This window comes from Artemia sp. Qi Xiang Cuo, chromosome 8 (assembly GCF_049724085.1).
Source record: "Artemia sp. Qi Xiang Cuo chromosome 8, ASM4972408v1, whole genome shotgun sequence".
NCBI lineage: Eukaryota > Metazoa > Arthropoda > Branchiopoda > Anostraca > Artemiidae > Artemia > Artemia sp. Qi Xiang Cuo.
The window spans coordinates 14,830,470-14,849,862 of NC_142801.1; the positions used below are offsets into that span (position 1 = coordinate 14,830,470).

Sequence of the window (19,393 nt, forward strand, 5' to 3'; positions counted from 1 at the left end):
CTTGCCCCCCCTCCCCCAGATCATGGGGCCTAAAACCGCTACTGTATAAAAGGTCTATGGAGTACTTTGACCTGGGTCTCTTGTTATTTTGTCTTTTAGTTCTGATTAACTATGGTAAATTATAGGATTCTATGTTATTCATTGTGGTTTGTTGAGGTGCTTTTCCGCGACAATCTACTATCACAAATTCGATTGAAAGATTTATCACAGAAAACGAAATAAAATTTCTTTCTAGATTGAAGAATATCCCTCCGACTGGAGCCAATCGGAAAACCATTTGGATAGTAAAAATGGCGAAAATCTCAAAACTGTCACCTTGTATTATTAATGCAATCATTTAAATTCTGCCTCTTCTGACATTGATATCAGTATGGCACTGTTGAATACCCCATTTCAGCACTGACACAAAAGGAGGATTCACACTGACATTAGACTTTCATCACCAAAAAGAAAAGTTTTTTTTATACAAAGTTCTGCCAAAAGTGACTGATGAGCGAGGGGGTGCTACCATTTCGACTGACCATCACAAGCACTAAACATCATAGCTACTACTACTACTACTAACAACTCACCGCAGCACCAAGCCGCCTGAGGCCAACACAGCTACGTCCGCTCCTCCTCCACACCAATCTATTCAAAGCCTCCTTTTTTTACACCGCCCACGAAGTTCCCATTTCCTTTAAATCTTTCTTTATGACGTCCTCCCACCCCAGACGAAGACGACCTACTTTCCGTTTAGCCCTAGACGGTTGGCCGAAAAGAACAATCTTCGGTAATCTGTCATCCTTCATCCGCACAACGTGCCCTAGTCACCTCAACCTTTCTTTCATTATAGCCCTAGAGAGCGGTATTGAACCACATTTTTCGTACATCCTATTGTTTGAAATACGGTCAGTCAGCCGGGTACCCAGAGCAATCCTTAAGCAGTTTCTCTGGAAAACATCTAGCAAATCTTCATCCGCTTTTCGGAGCGTCCATGCTTCAGAGCCATATTTGACCACTGTCATCACTGTAGCTTCTAATATTCTAATCATGGTTTGCAGACTTATCTTCCTATTCTTCCAAACTTTTTTTTAACATCATAACATCTAAAAGGAAAACCCGTCAGAACCACTAACCGTCATAACATAAAAAAAAAAATTATAATTTTATATAATAGTAATAAGTATATAACAGTTTAGAAACAAATTTCGGCTATATATTTGCACATCCGGGGGGTGGGGGTAAAGCATAGCATATATTAAATACGTAACCTAACCTAACCTAGGTACCTTTTCCCCCCTAAATCCTAAAAAGCTAAAGTTTTAAAATTTTAGATGCTATGACGGTTCTGACCGATTTGTTTTTGCCGATGTTATGGCAGATTTTGTATTGCTCTCGACGGTTAAATGTTATGATGCCTTCCCATGAGCGAGTACTGCACCGATTATTGGTATGTTTATGGGTACGTTGATATTAGATATGGCACTGTCAAATATCTTATTTCTGCACTGGCACATCGAGGGTGATGGATGCTGACATAGGTTTTCATGAATAAACACAATGATTTTTTATACGAAGTTTTGCCAAGGATGACTGATGAGCGAGTGCTGTACCTATTATTGGCATATTTATGGGTACATTGACATGAGATATGACACTGTCAAATATCCCGTTTCTGCACTGGCACATAGGGGAGGATGCATGCTGACATAGACTGTCATCAGCAAAAAGGGTGGCCTCTTAAACAAGGACTGACGAGAAGTACCGTTGTCGTTATCAGCATGTTTATTGGAATAATAGTATGAGAAAAGGTTTTGTCATAACTCATGATTAAAACTTTTCAATTTTGCCCCTGGCTTTTGCAATTTGAGTAGAGAATCTTGCTCACAACTGAGATTCTTGCTTTGATTATCCAAGTAACAATCCGGACTGTGGGATTGTCAGAAGAAAAAAAAAATTGGCAATCGGTGTAGTCACAGAAAACGCAACTTTTTCAGTCCTAATTCTAGATCGACAATTCTGATTGTCACAGGGGGAAAAGCCCTTGATCTTTGGGATAGTTGCTGCTTTGCTATCACTGTATATTATTTTATCCCTTGTCTAGGTTTAGTTTTTCGAGCTTGCCTGTCGGTTAATTAAATTTATATGTATGTATATGGAATGCTAAATGATTAAACTTGAACTTGCCTATACCGGCATTGAAGTAGAATATTGGAAAATTAACTTAGGTTCAGGTACACTCAAGGCCGTACCCAGGATTTTTTTCGGCGTGGGTTTTACTCAAAGATTTTTTTTCTGGGGGGGGGGGGTTACAGATAAAACCTCTATACAAAATTTGTTTATATCCATATTTTGTTACGTTTTTACAAGTCAAAAAAATATTTCCGGAGGGGTTCAAACCCCCTACCCCCCCCCCCCTACGGCCTTGGGTACGGCCTTGGGTACACTAAAAAAACTATCTCCAAAAAACACGTTGTTGGTGGGCCCCGAAAAGCGTTGTCGTTCCTCCTTTTTTATTCAAGTAGAAATAAAAGACAGGCTGTGTTTTCAGTTTTGTTTACATTTATGTAAACCATTTCTTCCATAATTAAATAAAAAAAAAAACAAGTTTTTTAAACTGAAAGCAAGGAGCGACGTTAAAACTTAAAACGAACACAAATTATTCCGTACATGAAAGGGGCTGTCCCCTCCTTAGCGCCTTGCTCTTTACGCTTAAGTTTTTTGTTGTTTTAAAAAATAAAGTTGTGAGACAGAGTCAAACTTTTTCGTAAAGAGCGCGGCGTTGAGGAGGGGGCAGCCCCTTTCATATACGGAATAATTTCTGGTCGTTTTAAGTTTTAATGTCACTCCTTACTTTCAGTTTAAAAAACTTGTTTTTTTTATTTAATTTCTAATCGTTTTTTAGTTAATGCAGCTTTCATTTTGGCTCCCCGTCATTGAATAAGTAAACAAATTTGCATAAAAATTTTACTTTTCTATTGCTAAATGGCTGTCTCTAAATTTGGTTCTGACTTAATATACAAATTAAATTAGGTAACCATAGTCAATACCTTGCTCTTTAAGCTAAAGTTCTAATTTTGTTCCAATTCTTTAAGAATGACCCCTTAATCACAAAGGCCGTTAATTAGAATAAATAGCTCTTATGAAAGTACTAAAAAATCTTTGGCTTAAAGAGCGAGGCATTGACTTGAAGGTGAACCCAATCATATAGCTCATATTTTTTTGTTCGTTTTAAGTTTTGATGTTTCTCCTTACTTTCAGTTGAAAAACTTGTTTTTTTATATTTAATTTCTTATTTTTGTTTTAAATAATGATGGGAAATCCGGCGCCCCCTTCATAGGCATGTCCCTTCCCCCATGAAAACTTGCTTCATGAAAAGATCCTCCCACATAACCCCCGACCGACTCCCACCCCCCACTACCCGCAAAAATTCCCCCTGAAAACGTCTGTATACTTCCCAATAACCAATACTATATGTTAACATTGGGTAAAGTTCATAACTTTCAGCCCTCCCCCTGGGGGCTTCGAGGGATTAAGTCATCCTCAAAGACATAGTCATTATATTTTTCGAGCATGCTGAACCAAATGGCTATCTCAAAATTTTTACCGGGTGACTTTTGGAAAAAATGAGCGTGGGAGGGGGCCTAGTTGCACTCCAGTTTTTTTGTTACATTAAAAAGGGCAATATGACTTTTAATTTCCTTTCGAATGAGCCTCCCGCTATATTATGGGACCACTTGGTTGATACTATCACCCCTGGGTAAAAAAAAAAACAAAAAAAAAAACAAAACAACAAAAAAAAAACCCAACCGTGATCTATATTATGGCAAAAAATGGAAAATTCCACGTTTTTGTAGATAGGAGCTTGAAACCTCTACAGTAGGGTTCTCTGATACGCTGAATATGATGGTGCGATTTTCATCAAGGTTCTATAACTTTTAAGGGGTCTTTCCCCCTTTTTCGAAAATCAGCCAAATTTTTTCAGGCGCGTAACTTTTGATGAGTAAGATTAAACTTGATGAGACTTATATATTTGAAATCAGAATTAAAATCTGATTCTTTTTATGTATCTATTGGTATCAAAATTCCGTTTTTTAGAGTTTCGGTTACCGTTGAGCCGGGTCGCTCCTTACTTACAGTTTGTTACCAAGAACTGTTTGATAAAAGTTATGTCAAATGACCAAAGATATCAAAGCATTCTTGGAGCTATAGTAAATCATCCAAGGATGTGAGAATATAAGTGGCATTTCACGAAAATTTGGTGGGACGTCAATATACATTTTATACAATCTTGTTGTTTTTCGAATTTTTTCAATGAAAATATATAAAAAACGTGTTTCTCAAAAACTAGGGAACAATCTTAGAAAAGAAATAGATAGAAACGATTGAAAATAGAAATAGAGGGGTCGAAGAAGGCATTGACTAAAAATTAGGCTTCACAGTTTGCCTAAAGGCATAAAAAGTATATTTTATACCTCATTTTTCTAGTTTCCAGTGAGAGGTCCTTCATAGAAATATGGAGGAGACATTCTAACATTTTTTGGAGAATCAATTTTATTTCAATACACAAACTGGGTGGAAAAAGACCTTTTTTCCTACTTGAAAGATAGGTAAACAGCAATGCTATTCCATGCCAAGTAAATGTTTTTCCCGGCTAGGGGGACTCCCTTCTCAGTGTGTTTGAGCTTACCATCAAGGGTATGTGGTCACTATAATAAGATAACCTTATTTTCGACCTCTTACAGAATTAAAAAAAAAAAAAAACGGAGTAAGGAAAAAGTAAAGCAACGAACTGAAAAACAATTAAAAAAAACCTTCTAAACAATACAAAATACAGAATTAACCCAAATAATACTCATAAATAATGCTAAATGGCAGGAAATATAACAAAGGATTTATCCTTGTACTAAACACATCGCCCTCTACATAATTTATCACATTTAATGGGCTGGGAACATAATATTTTTTAAAAATGAAACTATTCTTGTAAACAACGGATAGCTTAATAAAAATTTCAAATATTGACAAAATCCCGAATGTGATTTCAAAGTAACGATGCGATGGATTTGATCTTCAACAAAGATTGAATCTTTTTGCTGGTATATTATTTACTGAACGTTATTTTTAGGCTGCTGATTATTTTCAAGGAGAGGAAAGCAATGCATCAGCAAGGAATTGCCTGCTTAAAGTTGGCGATCAGGCTGCTGTAATGAAGAATTATGACAAAGCCATTGGCATCTTTGAAAAGGTAAGTCGCTGAAGCTTTTGCAATTCTGATTTGTTCAGATGTATAAACATAGCATTCAAATGTACAGGATGCATGTTATATGATCATGTCAAAAGTTTTGTAAAGTATGTGAACGGCAAAGGTAAAAAAGGTAAATGACAACAAATTTGAATTCATGACGGTATTCTCATTATACTGCAAAATTCTAGTATAGAGTGAAATGAACTAGCTGACGAAATTGCGAAACGTGTAGCAGAAGGAGACGTACGTGTCTTGGAAACCTTACCTCAACGATTGTAAATCAAAATCTGAAATTACAATTCCAAATATTTATAATAGCTACTATAGTAGCTACTAATAGCTACTATATTATAGATACTTATAAAGCTATTAAGTAAAAAGGTATTTGAAGACAGGCAAGCCTTTTCAATGAACGTATGTGTAGAGGAGAAGAAAGACAAAGTGTTTCATAAAGCAGTGCATAGTGGTCAGAAGCAAGAATCACATTTAGATTAATATCAGGACATGCAACAACACAATAAGAAGAAGCAGTAAAGAGAAAACAGTAAGAGATATTGTAGGAGAGAGTAAATAGTTAAACACATGGTATTTTAATGTTCAAGAACAGAGGAAAAAAGAAAATAAATAAGAAGGTTTTTGAAAGAAAGAAGAATTGAAAAATAATAGAGAGAAAAGAAAAGAATAGGGAAATAATAAAAAAACAAACGAAGAGTAGAACCAGACAGTTCATTAAGTAGTGAAACATCCTGAAAAGGAAAAAAGAGAATAAATAAGGAAGTTGAAGAAAGAAAAAAGAATTGAAAAACAATAGAGCGAAAAGAAAATAATGGGAAAATAATAAAGAAAGAAAAGAAGAATAGAACCAGAAAATTCAGTTAGTCGTGAAAGATGCTCAAAAGGAAAAAAGAGAATAATTAAGGAAGTTTATGAAAAAAAGAAGAATCGAAAAACAATGCAGAGAAAATAAAAGAATAGGGAAATAATAAAGAAAGAAAAGAAGAATCGAATCGGACAATTTATTATTTAGTGAAAGATCCTCAAAAGGAAAAAAGAAAATAAACAACGAAGTTTATCAAAGAAAGAAGAATCAAAAATAATAGAGAAAAAAAGATAATAGGAAAATAATAAAGAAAGAAAAGAAGAATAGAACCAGACAATTCAATAAGTAGGGAAAGATCCTCAAAAGGAAAAAAGAGAATAAATAAGAAAGTTTATGAAAGAAAGAAGAATCGAAAAATAATTGAGAGAAAAGCAAAGAATAGGGAAATAATAAAGAAAGAAAAGAAGAATAGAACCGGACAATTCATTAAGTAGTGAAATATCCTCAAAAGGAAAAAAAGGAATAAATATGGAAGTTTATGGAAGGAAAATAATAGAGAGAAAAGCAAAGGATAGGACAATAATAAAGAAAAAAAGGATAGAACCAGACAATTTAGTAAGTAGTGAAAGATCCTCAAAAGGGAGAAAAGAGAATACATAAGGAAGTTCATTCAAGAAAGAAGAATAGGAAAATAATAGAGAAAAGAAAATAATAGGAAAATAATAAAGAAAGAAAAGAAGAATGGGTCCAGGCAATGCATTAAATTGTGAAAGATTCTCAAAGGGAAAAAAGAGAATAAATAAGGAACTTTATGAAAGAAAGAAGAGTAAAAAAATAATAGAGAAAAGAAAAGAATAGGAAAATAATAAATAAAGAAAACAAGAATAGAACCAGACAATTCATTAAGTAGTGAAAGATCCTCAAAGGGAAAAAAGAGAATAAATAAGGAAGTTTATGAAAGAAAGAAGAATCGAAAAATAATAAAGAGAAAAGGAAAATAATAAAGAAAGAAAAGAAAAATAGAACCAGACAATTCATTGAGTAGTGAAAGATCCTCAAAAGGAAAATAGAGATTAAATGAGGAAGTTTATGAAAGAAAGATGAATAGAAACATAATAGAGAGAAAAGAAAAGTATACGAAAATAATAAAGAAAAAAAGGATAGAACCAGAAAATTTTGCCTCTCAAGTCCTTAGGGAAGAGGGAAGGATTCTATATCCAGTTATTCCCAGTAATGATGCAAAAATGTACTAGAAAATAAAAGTAAAAACTATGTATTTTATGTATTTTACATAAAATATGTATTTTCTGTAAATTCATTTATGTATTTTATGTACTCCTCGATTTTGAGGGATTTAAATAAATAAATCGTGAAAAGTACACTAATCAAATCAAATACACTAGGTCAGCTCTTTTTCTAGAAGGATTGTTCTGCAAAAGTTAAACTTTAGATTGAAGATTGTGGTTTGAGGGGGTGATAGCTATTCTTACATTTAGGGTAACCCTGATTGTGGTATTCATAACTAACCGAAATTACTCCTTATATGACGGTGTTTGCCTCCCCTCCTTTATCTTCCCCTTCTTAAGCTAGAGTTTGACTTGTCGTCCCCAACACTTTAAAAATGACTGCTCAAGCACAATTACACTCATTAATGCTTTCAACATAGCACTAAAACGTGTTTTTTATTTAATTGTAGAAAAAGTTGATTGATCTTACTTTTTAAAACTAAAAAAAGCTGTAAATTTGTTTGCAGTTCCGCTTCTTTATGTGCAACCAGAATTCCTCAGGTAATTTTTGTTTTTCTAGTCCTTGGGGGGGGGGGGGCAGCCAGGTGCTAAGTCTGACCATGGTGTAGAAAACGTACATCTTCTACCATAACAACTAAAGAGAATACACTAAACCTTATATTTCTGTTTAATGAATGTTCACTTGCGTGGGTGAAAGATCCAAGATTCAATCGGTTAAAACCATGATATCTAGTCAGTTGTGCAGCTAAGGGGGAGAGGGGGTGTTGTAAGGTGGAGAGGAGGGAATAGCTGCACTCTTGTATCCAATGCGCCTAGCATAGATTCGTTAATAAGAGACCAAATCATATTTTCACGGATTCTTCCTTATTCTTTCAATCAGATTTTCACGAGTTTATGTAAACCTTGTGTTTATGTAACTAAACCGGCTTCTTTGATTAAATTTTTCTCTTACTTGTCACCTCCGCAAATATCCGCCATTTCGTTTGTGGACTCAGAAGCTGCTGATCAGAAAAGGTAAAGAAAATCAAACAATTATTGTAAATAGCCTATTCTGTGGAATCCATAGTGAATTATTGAGGCTGTTCTTTGGTGTATAATAGACCAGGGAGAAACACATGAGTATGAGTAAGGGCAGAGAATAGGGGTTTAAACTTTAGGTAAAGTTTTTTTCCGGAGGAAAATTTATCGGCAAATTATATCGGTATCGGACGCCAAAAATTATATATATATATATATATATATATATATATATATATATACATATATATATATACATATATATATATGTATGTATATATATATATATATATATATATATATATATATATATATATAATATATAATATATATTTGTATTTGTTTTTGGCTACGGAATTGAATTAACCCTACCAACTGGAATTCATTGCTTCCCCTTCCTTTCCTCTAGTCTTTGTTTTCCATTTTTCCTTCAAGCTGTTAGTTTTCAAATAAAATCTAGTGGGAATTAGACTGCAAAATCTTTGACTGGAAGACATTTGACTTTATTTCTATTCATCTTCTATTTCTATTTCTATTCTTCTATTTCTATTCATCTTCTATTTCATCTTCATTTCTATTCATCTTCATTTCTATTATGTAGCTCTTTGCATTTCATTGAAAAGCTTTTTTTGGGAAAAGTTTTTTAAAAGTTAATAAATGGATTAAACGCAGGAACCGCATATTTTTTTTTAGTTTTTAATCGTATTTATTCTTGGCTGAGGAATTGAATTAACCTTACCAACTGGAATTCATTGCTTTCCGTTCCTATCCTGTAGTCTTTGTTTTCCATTTTTCCTCCAAGCTTTTAGTTTTCAAATTAAATCTAGTGGAAATTGGACTGCAAAATCTTTTCCTTCCTGGACATCTTAGCTGAAATCTGCTGTGATATAATTTAGAGAGATATAATTTTCCATTTTTGTTGACAGGTATTGTTGATTGTGACGATAAACTTTATCACTGCTATACAATCTTCATGCTAAGCCGCTTGCCCAAAATAAATTTTTTTTTAGAAAGGAAATTTAAGACTCAATAACTTAACCAATATTAACTTTTTCCCTCACGGTTTTTCTCAAAATCATTTTTTTGAAAACGTTTGTATTTGAAGCATTTACGAACATTTTCGTATACAGATAATAGTTTAGCCTTGATATAAAATTTTAAATAGTTTTAAGAAGGTGCAGCCTACTTTTTATTTGGTAAATTGTAATTTTCGTGTTTTTTTTTTGGGATATATATTTTTATTGTGACAAAAATTTTCATCATTGCTTTACAGTCTTTATGCCAAGTTGCTCAGAACCATCTTTTGTGAAAAAAGTTTGGAACGAAGTTAGCAGCCGATGCTAGCTTTTTTTTGTATTTTTTTTTCTAAAATTTACGAAATTAGAAAATAGAATATATATATATATATATATATATATATATATATATATATATATATATATATATATATATATATATATATATATATATATATATATATATATATATATATATATATATATATATATATATAGCGGAATTGGTGACGAAGTCTGAGGAAAGTATTATGTTACTGTGGGAAGAGAGGATAGTAGCATCAAAAAGAAATCGAGGAAAGTTTCGTATAAATATGAAATTAAATATACAATAAGAAAGAGTTTAAAAAATGTATTATACCAATTTTTATTAAAAAAAATTAAAAAGAAAGATAGAAAGTATATAGAGATACGAGAAAAAAATGGCATATGTGTGGGTGTATTTATTATTTTCAATAAAACGCAAATGACACTATAGCCGTCTGAGGGTTTATGAGGGAGGGGTAGTAGCACCATTCCTGTTTCTAAAACTTGCTTGGCCTTGTAATATTATTTTTTGTTGTTAATGTTAGGACAAAAAAAAAAAAAAAAAAAAAAAAAAAAAAATGCTACTCGAAGTACATATCATTTTCTGCAAAGTTAAAATGACGCCATGGTTTTAAGAAGGTTTAGGGGGTGGTAGCTCTACTTCTCTGTGGTAATTTCTGTTCATTCTAATTTTGACTGGATCATCCGTTTTCATTTTTGTTCGTTTTAGGGTTCATTTAGTCATCCATAGCCGTATCTGTTATCTTTATGTTTGATGTGGGTATTTATTTTAATTTCTGCTTGTTTTGGGTTTCATTTATTGATTGATTGTAATTTCTGTTCGTTTTAGATTTAAATTATTAGGCTTTAAGGTTTTAATTATAATATTTAAATTATTTATATTTCATTTCCGCTCATCTTAGGTTTTAAGATGCCTCTTTACTTTTCTTCTTTAAGAAACTCCTTTTATCGAAAATATTTTTTTTAGATTTATCTTTGTTCGTTTTTAAGTAACAAGTTTTTTAATATGTGGAATATTTGTAATTTTATTAAATTAAGTGTTTAATCTCAAAACTTAAACGTGAATTAACTCCGATTGCCATTAGGGCCTAAAATTTAAAAATTGCTTGGTGGACAAGAGACATAGAAATTTTAATAATTAAATACTCTTTCAAATTAATACTCTTAGCCGTTTCTGAGTTGCAGATACACCCTTTTGACGACCTGGGAGCACTTAGTTTGTTTTGTGTTAGTCCAATACACCCCCTCCCCAATATTCTCTGAAAGTTTCAACTTAATACACTTGGCCTTCCTGAGATATTGCAGGTGTACCAGTTATACAACCTTTATACACATAGGGCATTTTGATCTAGTTTAAAACCCCTCTCAACATTCCCTGAAAGTTACAACTTAATATCCTTAGCCATTCCTGAGATATTGAAGATACGCCCTTTTTAGAACCTGGATGCACATATTGTCTTTTGATCTATCTCAAAATTTAATTTTCAAAGTTTTTATTAGATATCTTTGGAAGTTGAGGGAAGGGGGATAGCAAAAAGGGTAATGGGATTGGTTACCCTCCAATCACTAGACTCTTGAAAACTGTACTAATGCTTACAATTTCCTATTGATTAAGCTCCCTCCGAAGCCATCCCTTCTAGACGAAGTGGTCCTGTAAAAGAAAAATATCAAGTTTATAATGGACGGGAGGCTTACAGCCCTTTACTACAGGCCGGCTTAAAAATTTAACAGTGCTTATTTTGGGTCTTTTTTTCTATGTTTCATTAGTTTGGGTAGAGTTTAAAATTAGAGTGGAGAAGTAAAATATTTCCAGAAACTCTGTGTATAGCCCTAGGTTTTGCTCAACTTAATACTTCCTATTAGGACTTCCGAGTCACAGTCGGAAGCTTTTTTGATGGTTCCGGTTTAAATTCGATTTGGACTTGAAATTAATTTTTTTAAACAATTTTTTTTTATGAAAGTAAAGAGTAACTAGTAAGACTCCCAACTAGTTTTATTTCTTTTAAACTCATGCTGAAAAAATTTATCTCAGAAATACTTTATTTTTTACAGCAACCCATCAAAGAAAATATGCTTTCATACATGTGCACACATCGGGCATGAATATAGACCAGGGTTGCCACTCCTTTGAATTTTCTCAAGGTCTTGGTTTTTCTGTTCTGGACTTGGGATCCTGGGAAGATATATATATTAGAAATTCCCCTCAAAAAGTACGTTAAGTGTATTCTTACTATTAATTCGTATATTAGGATATCTGTTCAAACCTTGGGCTTTTCGCAAGTGAATCTTAGGATACTGTCATTTGCACAGTAGCAGGCCTGATAGACCCTCTTTTTTTCAAATACTAGCAAAATATTATATTCTCTTCCTAAGAGGAATCAGTCCTGTATTCAATGAAATAAAAAAAAACAAGTTTTTTTTAACTGAAAGTAAGGAGCGACATTAAAATTTAAAACGAACAGAAATTACTCCTTATATGAAAGGAGCTGTCCCCCCCTCAACGTCTCGCCCTTTACGCTAAAATTTGACTCTGTCTCACAACTTTATTTTTTAAAACAAACCAAAAACATTAGTTCCATTTTTCTTAAGATTTTTATAGTTCTTTACTGGCATGAATAATCTTTTTCTGTTAGTTTCAAGATAAATTACTACGTAACTTTCTTTTAACAAAAGAAATTCAGAAGGATTGATCTTAAATCTTGCCAAAAAAGTTCCCAAGCATTAAAAAAGGATGTTGCAACACTGTTGCCGTAAATTTTCGACAAATACACCCCGTCATCAATAAATTGACTATTTGTCTCTCTGATTTTAAATCACATAGTGGTTGTTCCATCTCTTTTTTTTTATATTAGAATTGGCATTCTTGTTATAGCTTTGACAAATAAAGTGTAAATAACAAAAAGTGTTTCATCTTATTCTTTTTCTGTTTATATGTATTTGCTCACGGATGTACGCACGTCTCCACGCCTTTGATTGATTCTTGATTGGAACAGAGAAACTAAATTTTCGATTTGACAAGGTTTTCCTGGGAGCTTTGTTGATAGGTTTTAGTTCTTTTTTATGTTCTGTTTGAGATTGTTACAATTACGGTATAAAGACATGGGTGGATTTGACAGGGGTTGCTAAGTAAAAAGAGAAGAACAGATTGTTTGAAAAAAAAGAAGAAATTAGTTCTCGTTTAGATTGCCGTGAAACAGTAGATCATTTCGTAGAAAACGTCAAAAAATAAAATATTTTATTCTATAAACATTTGCACAAACGAAAAAAAATTCAGGGATAATTATTATTGTCTCACTCACACTATGCAATAGTATAATACGTGGAGTAACTCATGCGAAAAAAACGAAAATAAAAAAAAACAGAAAAAAAAACAAAACAATCAAAAAAGAGAAAGAGAAAAGAAATCCGGAAATAAGTCATAACTGAAAAAATTCTGACATGCTGGAAATTCCGTTATTATTATTAATTTTCAATATTTTGCCCACACTGTGAGATGAGGATTTAAAAATGAGTTTAAAAATGGATACCGTACCGCGCGACGTATACCGCTCTTACGTGTACCGGCGTATACCGTACCGCTATTTGTCCGTACCGCTCCTTGGGAAAGTGATCATGAACATTAAAAAAAGGTAATTCAGTTAATGCTGGCTGAATGGGGGCAAATAATACGTAGAAATTCCAAAAGTTTCTGATTTTTTTTTTTTTTGCAAGAAGATCATTTTCATGAATGAATAGAAATCTCTTGCTTACTCTTCAAAATTTCTGAAAATTCTTTCTTTCGCTCCGTTTGTTAGAAGTGCAGCTGAGTGTCACTGGAAGTTAATCTTGGTTGCTAAATGTAATGATTCTTCCCACAAGGAATGGTAAGACAATGATAAGACTATTAAAAAAATAATATATATGATAAGACATATATAAGATAATCATATAATCAATGATAAGACTATCAAAATAAGACTATCAAGACTATCAAAATAGTTCATGTAACTATGTAACTAGTTTTCATAAATCCATCAAGTGAATCTTTTCGGGCATAATTTCTGATCGATCTTTACAAATAGAGCCGGATTTGTGATTTCACTTTCGGCCTAAGGCCCACCAATATGGGAGAGCCCAGGACTCTCCCATAATCTATATTATGTATAGATTTTTATATATTCTATATTATGTCCATAAAATACTTCCTAGAATGTTTTAGGTCGATAGCTACTGTAGACATCACTAACCTGAAAATATTACAATTTTGATTAATAACCATTAAATCTTTTTTTTATTTTCAAAGAACCGTTCGGTGGAGTTTCCCAATAGCTTGTCGATTTTAAAACTTAATGCTTCTCCTCTAAAATCAAAAAAAAAAATTTTAAACAAGAAAAACGGGTTTTAATTTTCTATAAAGCAGTGAAATACAAAACAATTAATTATGCACAAAAGCTCCGAATATTTCGGCCTCCTGTAAAATATCGAAAATCTTTTAGACAACGCACGGGACCTCTTGTTTCTATAAACCAAGTGCATTCAGAGGACGGTCCGATCAGTGTAATACGTCCCAAATGGATCCTTTAAGTCGAGAAAGCAATTATGGCCCATATTATAAAAAAGGGGCCCCTAAAATCCCTAACTTTACTGTTTCCAGGTTATTTTTTTCATTAAAAACGAAGTAATATTATTTTTTGTCTAAAAAAATCTCAACGTAATTTGCCTAAAAGTACTATTCGATTTTTTTTATTTCTATTAAACTTATACAAAGTACCATATAATTTATTTAAAGGGTCCAAGAATACTAATGTTTTTAAATGCTAACCCAGAGGGAGGAATTTACTCCTTGAATAAAATATTATTGGAAAAGTCAATTGAGTGGTAACTTACCAAAGTTATATTATCGGTAACTTTCTCTGTGTTTTTTTCCTGTAAACTTTACGCTAGCTGTAATGTTGAACGCAATTTCATGGAATTTTTTTTTATAGGTTGCAACCAAGGCCCTTGATGACAAGCTTTCCCAGTATTCGGCAAAGGATTACTTTTTCCGAGCTGCTATTTGTCGTCTTTGTAATAGCTCCGAGCCTTCTGAAGCAGCACTGGAGGTTAACTTAGCCATCCAGAGGTATGAACAACAGTACCCAGCATTCCAAGATTCCCGTGAATATAAGCTTATCAAGGTGATCATTTGTTTATTTATGTAAATTGAATGTAAGAAAAAAATGTGAAAAGGATGGTTTTCAAAACGCCCTCGTCCATTAACTTGCTTCGTATCTAAATCTCTGGATAGAAATACACTTCTGTGTTTTTATGCAGTACCTCCACCAAGGCCGTATCCAGGGAGGGGTGGGCTACGGTTTTGAACGCCCCCCTCCCCCCCCCTCGAATGTTTGCCCGACTGGTAAAAACGTAACAAAATGTATATTAACTAATCTTTGATGGGTTGTTTAATGCTTTTTACCCCCCTCCCCCCTCCTCCCAAAAAATCCTGGATACGGCCCTAACCTCTACCATGTAGCCTACAGATTTAAATACTTACTATATTAGAAACAAACTTTGCTTTATTGTCCGAAAAATTCCCAGCATTTTAATATTCTGTCTCCTAATCAGAAACTCAAACAACTTATCAGGTGGGCCATCCATGCTTGTACCTTTAAGTATTTTATTTTACATTTTCTATTTTCTATTTAAGTATTTCTATTTTACATTTTCACCTAAGCATATAACTCATGCTTATACATGTCGAGTAAGGACACAGGGAGTGCTTTCAAGCAACCTTTATCCGACTTATCCGCTTAATACTAACTTTTCCGGATTTAATCTGTAAAAGATAACAACAAATACTTATCCGACAACATGTCAACTGGAATGCTATAGGCAACTACGGGAATAAAAACATTAATCCCATATACTGTAATTTAAACATAGCATATTTTTTTCCATCTGCATTTTCCAGGGTTAGCAGATATAACTTACACAACAACTAATCCAGACCGTTTCAAGTAGCAATCCTACTAACGCTCGTGAAACGCTAAGGATAAGTAATCGGGTTTGTCGGATAAGAAGCGCGAACGCACTACGGATAAACGATAAAGAAATAAAAAAAAACACATTCTGAGGGGCAAAGCGATATCGTGTAGCCGCAAAAGAGGGTGCTAAGTAATGGGTAATATTAATTTGGTTTTTGTCAGCATTGACTCCTTTAACAGCAGACCAAAAGATGTTTTTTTTACAACCCAAGAGGGAAAAAGCTGGAAAATGAACATATGAAGGTTTAAATATGCCTGGTTTGATCGAGATTAGACCTGCTAGACCTGCAGGTGTCCCAAAGCAGGACACCTGCTGACCTTTGACTGAATGAGCAACGAAAAAACTGAGAATGTTTCGGCTCCAAATCGGCTCCAAGTCTATGGGATTTTTTTTTCTTTTGTTGCACTGGCACCGCCACTTTTCCCAATCGAAATGTTGAGCCATTTGTTGCTCTACCAATGTAGCACTATTTTCTTGTTTGCCGTACTGCAGCACCACCTTTTGTAATCCAAGTGTTGTGCCACTTGTTCCTCCACCAGTGTTTCGCCACTTTCTTTTTTGTTATGGCATTACTACTTTTCACAATCTCAGTGTTGCATCACTTGTTGCTCCACCAGTGTTGCACCACTTTAATTTTTACACTGCACTGGCTCCACCACTTTCGGCAATCCAGGTGTGCCGCCACCTTTGCATCACCAGTGTTGCACTATTTTTCTTTTTGCCGCATATTGAAGCAAAAAAGACATCTAGTATTCAAAACACTGTCCCTTTTTGTTCTTTGTAATGCAGTTGAGATTCGATTGATGATTTAAAATTAAATCACTTTTTTCAATGTAAAATAAAAAAAAGCCTTTAATGACATTTTGACCTTAAATGTATATTTGAAGAAAAAAGGTCTTCCAAAAAATAGAGTTTTGACACCTTTGCTCTATAGCTTCAAAAAAATAGGACATTGAAAACCATAACTTGAACAAATAAAGCCCTCAATTCGTGCTTTGCAATAAGTGTCACAGAAAATGTAAAATGAGACAAGTTATGAAAGACAATATCTAATAAAGGGGATTGAAGAAAAACACTTGAATTGATCGAGGAAAGTGGCGGTTTAAGAAGTAGAAGAATACCATAGATGCCAGAGCTTTAAAATGATATAGTTTAAATAAAAATTATGCATTTTCACTTTGTTTTGTCCACGTCAGCTCCATACAGGGTTTTGCGATTTCCTGCAGAGCTTGAGCGCGGTACATTCCGTGGGATGGAGTTTAAATACTACTACTAACAACTCACCTCAGCACAAAGCCGCCTGAGGCCAATACAGCTATGCACGCTCCTCCATCCTAATCTATTCAAAGCCTCCCTCTTTACACCCTCCCAGGAAGTTACCATTTCCCTTAATTCTTTTTTTACGACATTCTTCCACCCCAACTGCGAATGACCTGCTTTCCGTTCAGCCCTAGACGGTTGGCCGAAGAGGACAATCTTTGGCAATGTCATCCTTCATCCGTAGAACGTGCCCTAGCCATCTCATCCTTTCTCTCGTTATAGCCCTAGAAAGTGGGATTTAACCGCACTTTTCGTACAGACTACTGTTTGAAATGCGGTTAGTCAGCTGGGTACCCAAAACAATCCGTAGACAATTTCTCTGGAAAAGATCTAGCAAATCTTCGTCCGTTTTTCGGAGAGCTCATACTTCAGAGCCATATTTAACCACTGTGATCACTGTTGCTTCCAATATTCTAATTTTGGTTCGCAGACTTATCTTCCTATTCTTCCAAACTTTTTTTCAATTGTGAAAAAACACTTTGATGGTCATTATTATTATGCAGCTGCTGTTTTGTTTGGCTCCAGTCAGCCCCATTTAGGGGTTGGCGACTTCCTACAAAGCTCGAGCGTGAAAGGTCCCCAAAGGTGGAGTATAACTGGACATTATTCACATTTGCTGCTCTGTTTGGATCCGATCTTCCCTATACAGGGGTTGGTGACTTCTTGCAAAGCTTGTGCGTGGTAAATCCAACAAGGCGCCAGCTCTAGATGCTTTCGTGGGTTAATACTACGTAGATTGAGAATAACTACAACATGGACGCCCATATGGAGAGGGGGCAGAGGGGGGCTCCAGCCCCTCTCCCCCCCCCTGGCTGAAGGACTCTACCTTATATATATGTATTTTCTTTAGATTTCTATTAGGCCTATAAACCATTGGAAGTGCCGATTAGACCAAGTAATCCCCTCCCCCTAAAATTCAGCTTGTTGGCGCCCATGAACTACAATGACACAGTAAAAGTGTGCTGAATATAAAGAAATTTATATAAAAATACATTTGCTATAAATAAATACATTAATACAATAGCCCATCGGTCTCGTTGTCTTACTAAGCAATGCTGTTTCAAGAAATTTGTTGTCCTTTTTGTGGCCTAACTACTCATGCAGCCGGTAATCATGCAAATGCCAAGACTAGCAGCCGTGGCGTTGCGGTAATATCTTCAGCTAGTCGCGGTACGCCATGGCTAGCAGCACCATGGCGGTGCACTATGGACTTTGTTATAAAAGAAATCATTGACAACCAGTGTCTTCAGAGGTACATGGAACATCAAGATGTTCCATTGTAGAAAAAAAATAACTCTGGGGATGGGTAACTTGCCCACTGCTCAGCCCTCTTCATGTGTACAAGGTTGGAACTGGCTGAAGAGAATCCAGTGAAAATACTCAGGTAGAACACTTGCAGGAACCTGCAAGATTAAAAAAAAATTCCGAAGTACGGCCTTTCTCCGAAGCACGACCAACAGTTTTCTGTCATTTCTGGTCCTAAAGGACTAGCAAGTTTTCTGCCATTTTCTGCTTTAGTTCGGCCAAAAAAACTGTTTGGTAAGATAAAAGTTATATAAATGTTAATCTCTATCAATACAAATAAATACAGCAGAATTACAGCTTCAGCCGACTGAGAGTAGAGCTAGATGTGTCAGCTTGGTAGTTTTAATTTGGTTAATACTATTTTAAATTTTTAAGGTTTTTTTTATTTATAAATGCTTTTCAACACTCTTCATTTTTTTCCTTTTCAGTCCTCTGATTCTAACGGTCAGTGATTGAATGATACCTTTATTTTCAATAATTCACAAAAAATAATAAACAATAAAATAAACATAGCCACTACTAGAAGGTCAAATGACCTGTGCAAAGTGACTTAATTAACTAGTTAAATCTCATAGTAAAAAAAAAAAGGAATATTCACATATATAGTACTTACAAGGAACCTTCTCTCATCCTGCATATCGACTGAGGAGAAGCCTTTTGACTTGGGATTTAAATAATGAAACCGATTCAGAGCCCTTAATGCTGTCCGGGAGGCTGTTTCAGAGAGTAAACCTATGTGAAATTGAATATCTAGCTTTTAGATTTTAATTCGTCTTAGACGGGTATTCTCTGAAAAATCCACATCTCTGAAGTTTTGCCGTTTTCAAACATTTCGTGATAACGAACTGTAAGTAAGGAGCGACGCAGCTGAGTAGTAACTGAAACTCTAAAAAACGGAATTTTCATAGCAATAGATAAATCAAAGAATCGGCTTATTATCAGGGTTGCCACCGAGGCTACGTTCGCACCATTTTTGGTACGTTTTAAATAAAACGGTACGTTTTACGTTACGGTCCTAAAAATGTTACATTTCTGTTGCGTTTTTGAATTTATGTTACAATTATGTTACGCTTTTGAATAATGAGCAAGTTTCAAATTTTCTGAG

General features: G+C 34.2%; 1 protein-coding gene across 1 annotated transcript in view; it reads left to right on the forward strand.

Annotated features, from left to right (window-relative positions):
- The window catches only part of alphaSnap (Alpha-soluble NSF attachment protein), a 159,212-nt gene that overhangs the window by 89,336 nt on the left and 50,483 nt on the right, over window positions 1-19,393 (forward strand). Inside the window, exons 4-5 of the mRNA XM_089093233.1 lie at window positions 5,111-5,230; window positions 14,622-14,813. Of these exons, the coding sequence (XP_088949359.1) occupies window positions 5,111-5,230; window positions 14,622-14,813 (312 nt within the window). The remainder of the gene's footprint in view (window positions 1-5,110; window positions 5,231-14,621; window positions 14,814-19,393) is intronic.